At 45.4% G+C, this 8,654-nt stretch overlaps 1 protein-coding gene across 1 annotated transcript; it reads right to left on the bottom strand.

Annotated features, from left to right (window-relative positions):
- Positions 1 to 4,405: 4,405 nt before the first annotated feature.
- Positions 4,406 to 7,877, bottom strand: LOC133127587 (melanocortin receptor 4-like). Its single transcript, XM_061240580.1, has 2 exons — positions 7,811 to 7,877; positions 4,406 to 7,405 (listed from the first exon to the last, which is right to left on the bottom strand). Exon 2 carries the CDS (start codon positions 7,049 to 7,051, stop codon positions 6,068 to 6,070), a length of 984 nt encoding a protein of 327 aa, XP_061096564.1. The 5' UTR covers positions 7,052 to 7,405; positions 7,811 to 7,877; the 3' UTR covers positions 4,406 to 6,067.
- Between the last annotated feature and the right edge of the window lie 777 nt (positions 7,878 to 8,654).

Raw genomic sequence — 8,654 nt, 5'->3', positions numbered from 1 at the left:
TCAAATAGTTCCTTCAGGATTTACTGAAGCCATTCAGGCAACGGTATGTGTAATGAAACCCGGCTGGGACTAGGACTTTTATTCAAAGTACTTTACATACAATCAATGCCTGTCATTCACCCATTCATACACTCAAACAGTGAAGTGCCGCCATGCAACAATCTATACAACTCCTGGTCCAAGCGATGGTTCTGTCCCGCCTGGACTACTGCAATTCCCTCTTGGCTGGCCTCCCAGCGTCCGCCATCAGACCCCTCCAACTTATCCAGAATGCAGCAGCTCGTCTGGTCTTCAACCTTCCCAAATACTCACACGTCACCCCCCTGCTTACTTCCCTCCGCTGGCTGCCTGTCATGGCTCGCATCAAATTCAAAACATTGGTGCTAGCCTTCCAAGCAGTTAAGGGGTCTTCCCCAGCTTATCTACAAAAAATCATAAGACCCTACACCCCTGCCAGACCTCTTCGTTCAACCTCCACAGGCCGCTTGGCACCTCCCCCTCTCCGAACTTCCACCTCACGCTCACGACTACTGTCTGTCCTGGCTCCACGGTGGTGGAACGAACTCCCTGTTGAGGTCAGAACTGTAGAATCTCTTCCCACCTTCAATTGTACTTCCCTCTAGGGTCTTTCAGCGCATTTATCCCTGGTTATGGGTATGCACTTTGTTGTATGTCGCTCTGGATAAGAGCGTCTGCCAAATGCCATTAATGTAATGTAATGTAATGCAAGGTACCAATCAACTCATTGTTAGTAATTGGGAGTTAAGTCTTGCTCACGGACACTTTGACACACATCCAGGGTGGGGGATTGAACCGGAAATCTGGCTGCCAGACACACTCTTAACTTCTGAGCTAATGTTGCCCCCCCCCCCCCCACATCTCTATTACCTTTGCATCAGGATCACCTGCACAATACGGTTAGCGGCTAATAATGTTGCTGTCCGACAATGAATTACTTTAGCTTGCGTTTGGGCTATGGCGGTCACTTAGCAGGATCTTTCCTCACATCTTTCATAGAATCATCCTCATCTTCTTATGTTTGGGTAATTTTTTTAATGAATTAATATGTAACGGTGATGTCAGTTTACTTCAATGAAATACACGTTCTCACGTCTCACGATTTAAATAAATTAATAATAATTTTACGTAACCCATGAAATCACGAAGCAACTATGGCAGGGTGGTATTTAAGGGCATCCTCTCATCTTTGCTGTCTTATATTAGATCAAGTGAAAGTTAGTAGTCTCTGTTTTAAAATGGCATCTCGTAATTCAGTTACGCTGTGCAAAATATGTTGTGTTCAGATTATGGCCTTAGAGAGAGGAACAGAGTAACTGGATGGGGGAATAGTATATTACTTCTCAGAATGATGATGTCCTCTGACAATGTCACACTGATACCCTAATCTAGGCCTGCAGTCTATGGGCCTGACCTCCTGCTATTTGTCACTAGAGACAGAATCAGGGCCTGGCAGAATTTCATTTTCCCCCAGGTATCCGGCTTGTTTACCTTCTTCCTGTGCCTATGAAGGTGGAAGGGGGTAATACTATGGCAAGGTCTGGCTTATCTGTTTCTCTCTTTCTCTCTATTTTCTGGTATTTGCAATTTAAAGTCTTGTCTCCTGTTTTGTAAATTAGAAGTAGTGAGCCTACATCAATAAAGAATGTATGATTTTTGTTTGTCATTCCAACTGTGTTCATACCACTTGTGTTCAGTATGCAGAACATCTTAACAAGGATATTGTTTGTTGGAACCACTGGATTCAGAAAAGAAACATACTGTAATAAATCCCCCCATCACCGACAGCTGACAATCAACAAGGACAAAAAAAAACAACTGATTAGAAATGTTGATGGAGGATTGAGACAAAAGCTCTCATAAAACGACCAAGGAAATCTGGTGGCAGTTGTGCACAATTTCTGTGAAACCTGCCTTGGTAGCCATCTTTGTATGGCGGTCACCTTCATACAAGCTCATTTTTTATTTTCCCCTGGGTGCCTGCCTTAGACAAGATACACTGTAACGACTGAAGCTTATGTGTACAACAGCAAACCACTGCCGGGGTATGCCACTCACCTTCTGAGGCACCAGCTTTCTTCCCTAACCAATACACACTGTCGCCCTATCAACAATGAACATTACATCACATTACTTTACATGAATGGCATTTGGCAGAGGCTTGTATCCAGAGTGACGTACGGTTGTTAGACTAAGCAGGAGTACAATCCTCCCCGGGAGCAATGCAGGGTTAAGGGCCGAACAGCTGTGTGGATCTTATTGTAGCTACACCGGAGATCAAACCACCAACCTTGCGGGTCCCAGTCATGTACCTTAACCACTACGCTACAGGCCGCCCTGACTCTGACACCCTACCCTGTCCATTAGCAATGGACACACACAATGTTCCCTAACCACAGTGACCCTGCCAATTAACAATGGACACACGCAATGTTGCCTAACCACTGTGACCCTGCCAATTAACAATGGACACACGCAATGTTCCCTAACCACTGTGACCCTGCCAATTAACAATGGACACACGCAATGTTGCCTAACCACTGTGACCCTGCCAATTAACAATGGACACACGCAATGTTCCCTAACCACTGTGACCCTGCCAATTAACAATGGACACACGCAATGTTCCCTAACCACTGTGACCCTGCCAATTAACAATGGACACACGCAATGTTCCCTAACCACTGTGACCCTGCCAATTAACAATGGACACACACAATGTTGCCTAACCACTGTGACCCTGCCAATTAACAATGGACACACACAATGTTCCCTAACCACTGTGACCCTGCCAATTAACAATGGACACACGCAATGTTCCCTAACCACTGTGACCCTGCCAATTAACAATGGACACACACAATGTTGCCTAACCACTGTGACCCTGCCAATTAACAATGGACACACACAATGTTGCCTAACCACTGTGACCCTGCCAATTAACAATGGACACACACAATGTTGCCTAACCACTGTGACCCTGCCAATTAACAATGGACACACGCAATGTTCCCTAACCACTGTGACCCTGCCAATTAACAATGGACACACACAATGTTGCCTAACCACTGTGACCCTGCCAATTAACAATGGACACACGCAATGCTCACGACTACTGTCTGTTCTGGCTCCACGGTGGTGGAACGACCTCTCCGTGGAGGTCAGAACAGCAGAATCTCTTGCCATCTTCAAGCGCAGACTGAAGACGCACCTCTTCGAGCTTCACCTCTCCCCAACCCTCCCTACCTGTAATCTCGAATTGACTGGTAGCTGTTATTCTTCAGTTCCCATAATAGTGTGTGTCATTACTGCAAGACATTATTGCTATTCGCTAGGATGGTTTTATTGCTAGCTTTTGTTTGGCTATGTAAGCTGTTTATTGACGTTCCTACCTACGTGTATATCATTTGTTTTGTTGTATAAAATTGTTTTATAGATATCATCCACAAGGGCCAAGTCCTTATCTTTGTCGTACCCTTTGTACCCCTCATCTTTGTTGTGAAACTTTACTTCCCTCTAGGGTCTTTCAGCGCACTTGTCCCTGGTTATGGGAATGCACTTTGTTGCGCGTCATTTCGGATAAATGTCTGTAATGTAATGTCCATTAACAACGTTCCCTAACATATCTACCCTGACAACTATCTACCGGCAACGTTAAGTGGAGTTTTTTTTTTTCAAAGGCGCTTAAAGCATCGGCCGTATATCTTCCGACCGGCTCGTGCGTGCTCTGGGACCGCGACGTAGTCTGTGCTCTGGGTCACAGCTGAGAAGAAACAGCGCAGCCTTCACTCCTCGACGCACAGCCCGCACCTTTTCCAGCGGCTCAACCTCCACACACGTTCGGAAGAGAAAGACAGAGAAGAGAAAAGCAAACAAGCCCCACATAAATGACCTTGTGCAGCCTTAGGCTGAGGCCAGCAGTAAGTAAACAGTCGTCTAAAAACAGGTGGATGAGATCAAACAGATGGTTCAATCTTAATTTACATCATAGTCTTATTTTTAACTCTTTGTATAACTAAATGTGTGAGTATTTGAAAAAACCTTCGAAATGCTGATGCTGATGTGCCAAATGACACTTCGAAGGGACCAGCTTTTGTGGAGAAATAAGAAAAGATTAAATCAGAGTATAGTTATGTTTGTTTCAATTTTCTACGTGATGCTTTTCTAAGGTTAATAGCACAGGTTAATAGAGTCCATTGTACATTCTACAAAGGAGTGGGCAAAGCCCTTTCCATTTCAGAAATGTACAAATTATGATGTTAGAAATCAACACATTTATGCCCACCTATGAACTTGGATGAATGAAGCCAAGATTGAAACCTTGAAATAAGTGGATGCAAATGAACAATTTTCAGTTAATAATAAATGATTTGCAAAATAACAAATCTTTGCGTATTCTTTTATTAAAATAATTCAACTTTAACACAGTCACCGAAAATATTTAGTTTAGTTTTTTTTTTTTATTCACAGTGCAATATGACAAAGCCTGAGATATGGTACAGTGCTTCAACATCACATTTACGGTAAAAACATATAAAACATGTAAGACAGCGTGCACAGGAGAATCCAGCGCAGGGACTCCCAAACGGATTCCATACTTTCATAAATAACAAAATCAAGGTGCCTTGTATAAGAAGCAAAATGGGAAATCATACTATTACCGCACCAAGAAAATATTGTATATGAGAAAATAAAATCTTATGTATATGCATGTATATAAATATAGGATATAGGTGTCATTTTTTACAGTGAGAAACACATGGATTACGATTAGTGGTAGGCACTGACTGTATTCTTGTTGACCTCCCAAACCCCGATCCCCCCCTTGTCCAGTAGCAGATGGTACAGGTAGTACTGTGCACAACTCTATGCTTTGGCTGGACATTGCCCTCTTCTGCAAATTCCACTCCGATTGTTTGTACAGTTGTTTTAGCATAAAAAAAAACCTGACAATATTCACCATGTACTTTCCGGTTACGGTGTGCTTAAGAAACACTTAATACTGCCATATAAAAGCGTTAATGCATCACTTAATTTTGCCAAGCTCTATCAAAAGTGTGGGCAGAGTACATAGTATCACTGTCCCAAATCTCCAATCTGATTGGCACGAGCTTGACTTAATTTACTGTTTGCATTGTTCAGTCATTCTGAAAACATTGCTGAATTGGTTACAAGCAGTTTTCGCTATTCAGCGTCTGAAATACACAGTATATGCAACGCATTACATGCAATTCATTATGTATTCTGCCACATATTACACTGCAAAAACCAAAAAATAAGTTAATCTCAACCAGTATTTTAGTCTCATATTTAGACGTAAAATCATATTTATATATATTTTTTTTTTTGGCAAAATGAGAAAACTATTGCCAATGAGATGAGACCGTTTTGTCTCATTTCTAGATTTGCCAAGATTTTCGAAAATTTCACTTCAAGCGAACAGTACTGGACCTTAAAACACGCTAACATTTTCTGCTTGAGTGAAAAAAAGTTTTGTTACAAGTCTTGTTACAAGACTAAAACACTTGTTAAGATAGATTTTTTTTCGCAGTGTATGTTTAAATGTTCAAATTCCAAACGTTATCCAGTGTACGGTTCGCGCTGAGGCAGAAGCAGGCAGAGAAGCGATTTATTTGTATGAGGGATGTGGCATGAACCTACCTCTCACTGTCCAACTGTCAAAGCAGAACCCACCAACACGGATGTCCTTGACTCCTTTCTGTTCCACAGTTTCCAGAAGTTTCTCTGGACTGCCTTTTTGCGAGTGAGTGAGGGAGAGTATGTTTACGATATTACATCTAACTTACATATTTTATTATTTACGTAACAATATGTTTAAAGGTTTGTTTTTCAGTTGGTTACTTGGTTAGTTGTTTTTCAGTTGGCTGGCTGATTTTGGTCCAGATTTCTGAATGGAAACGAGCCAGAAGAAACGTGCTTGATCGGCACAAAAAATAGATACATTCTGATAGTCGTTATTTGGCCCGATGAAGTGTTCCCAGCCTTTTGGAAAGGTTGTTCTTTTTCCTCCTCAGTACCCGCCGGGCAGCTAACAGACGCAGGACCCCGGCAGGCTGTAGCAGCAGAAGATCTCCTTGAAGGTCTTCCTCATCTCCTGGCTGCGGAAGGCGTAGATGAGGGGGTCGATGACGGAGTTGCACATGATGAGGATGAGGTACATGTTGAAGTGGGACATGAAGCAGATGCAGTAGGGGTTCCGCGGGCAGGAGATCATGAGGATGAGGTGCAGGAAGAAGGGCGCCCAGCACACCACGAACACGCCCAGCAGGATGGTGAGCGTGATGGCGCCCTTCATGTTGGCGCGCTGGCGGATGGGCGCGTTGCCGGGCAACGCGGCGATGCGTTTGACGTGCAGCCGCGCCAGCATGAACATGTGCACGTAGAGTGAGGCCATGAGAGCCAGCATGGCGAAGAACATGGTGATCAGGCAGATGAGCACGGTGGTGCTCTCCGAGTACACGATGAACAGCACGCCCGACGCCGTGCAGAAGGCCCAGATGCAGGAGATGACCGTGGCGGTGCGGCGCACGGTCACGATGTTGTGGTAGCGCAGCGCGTAGAAGATGGTGATGTAGCGGTCGATGGCGATGGCCAGCAGGCTGCAGATGGACGCCAGCAGCGAGCTGCAGATCATGGAGTCGAAGACGTTGTCCATGTTCTTGATCAGGCCGCTGCCGATGGACAGGTGGCCGCGGTTGATGAGCTCCATGACGATGGTCTCCGAGGCGTTGGAGACGCTCACCAGCATGTCGGCCACCGCCAGGCTGCAGATGAAGAAGTACATGGGCGAGTGCAGGTTCTTGTTCTTAGCGATGGCCGTGATCACCAGGATGTTCTCCAGCAGGCTGACGATGCCCAGGGCGAGGAAGACTCCGGTGGAGATGAGGAGCTGCTCGTAGCATCCCGAGGAGTCCTTCTCCCCCCCCGAGCCTTTGGCGGAGGGGTAAGGTCCAGAGCTGTGGTTCCGCACGTGGGGAACCTGGATCAACTCGGGGTGCTCAGTGGAATTCATCCCACAGACACCTGGAGCTTTTGGAGGGTTTTTTTTTTCTCTTCTTGTTGCTGTTTTGTTTTGTGTTAGTTTTCCTTATCTTTGTACCCCTTTGTCAGATTACTCCTGTTTACGTTCCCGCAGATAATCCAGGATCCAGGGGCGACCTAAACATGCAGCAGAGGCTGGCTTTCCATCAACGTCCAGCGGTTCCATCGGTCTTCCTGGCTGGATGCGCGGGGTTCAGGACTGCTTCCCAGTGCGGAATGGGAAGCATCCTCCCTTCGCCAGCTCTAAACCCGGAGAAACAGCTCCATCTTCTTCACACATCTGCTGTGTGGCTTTCCAGCCTACGGCACCGTCCGCTCTAATCTCCTATCGAGGGAGGGAGGGAGGGGAGGGGAGTGAGGGAGAGAGAAAGAATGAAAAGCAGAAAAACAGAGAGAGAGAGAGAGAGAGAGAGAGAGAGAGAGAGGGAGTGAAGTCACGATGAGGAAAAGAGAAGGAAACGGATGGCAATAGAACGAGGGAGAAGAAGGGAAAGGTGAAAAACAGGAGAGAGGGAAAACACTAAGAGAAAAAGAAATGAAGAAGTGAGAAAAAAACAGGAGAGAGGGAAAACACTAAGAGAAAAAGAAATGAAGAAGTGAGAAAAAAGGAAGAGCAGGGGTAAGGAATTAGTTTTTTTTTTAACCAGGGAGAGCGAGAGAGAGAGAGAGCGAGAGGAAGGGAGGGAGAGACAGAAGAAGAGTGCAGGAATCTCAGGGCAGAGTCTCTTACTGTGCTGCACCGGAGCTGGGAGCCCTGCGCTACTCAGACAGGAGAGGAGCGTGTGGCAGACATCACTTGGCAAGCAAACACCTCTCCCTCCCGCCCCTCTCTTATACCCCGCTGTGCATGCTCTCGCCCGGCTCCTCCCACAGCTTGTCTTTCGGCCAATCACGAGAAGCCGGGGTGTGGTGCGGGGGGGGGTATTTGGGACACGCATTCGTTGACGCAGGCAGAGGGAACCGTGGTTATGAATGGGTCTGAGGATAATGAATTCTGAGGATATTGGATTTTCTACCACGACTTCACTGTGGGCATTTTCAATTCAAGCAGCGCCTTTGATATCGGTTGAATCAGCTGGCCCTCCCTCCACCCGGTTAAAAAACACATCTACATTATTACCAAGGTCAGGGTGAATACTCAATTCTGATCGGCTAGAAGTATGCGCTAAAACTGTTAGCTTTTCTAAATTCATATGCTGCCTGGTCAGCTAAACAACAATTTAACCCTTGTGTGATCTTAAGGGTCAAAAATGACCCACCACTATATTTAACGGCAGAGAAACACCCCTAAATGATGAAACCCCCCTTTTTTCAACTTGAAATTTGATCACAAAGATTTGGGGTTTAATTTGCTGCTTAATTTTAGGGGTTCTGAGAAGGTTAATTTTTTTCCCGTAGGACAAGGGGAGTTAGCAGAATGTTAAGACTACACAAGGGTTAAACTTCCCTGCCTTTGTCCTACCCTATAGCAACTAACTGATCTGTAACCTCTTAACAAATCACATAAAGATTTCTCATAAACGCCTCCTTAAAAATCATGGCTGGCTCTCCAGTGTGTGACTTTCACAGCAGTG

The sequence above is a fragment of the Conger conger genome, chromosome 4, assembly GCF_963514075.1.
Source record: "Conger conger chromosome 4, fConCon1.1, whole genome shotgun sequence".
NCBI classification, from domain to species: domain Eukaryota; kingdom Metazoa; phylum Chordata; class Actinopteri; order Anguilliformes; family Congridae; genus Conger; species Conger conger.
Note: the sequence above shows the minus strand (reverse complement) of the source record. Positions and strands in the feature narration are given on the sequence as shown.

What these genes read in the sequence shown, in the direction of transcription:
- LOC133127587 (XM_061240580.1), bottom strand. Translation starts at nt 7,051, where the DNA reads ATGAATTCCACTGAGCACCCCGAGTTGATCCAGGTTCCCCACGTGCGG.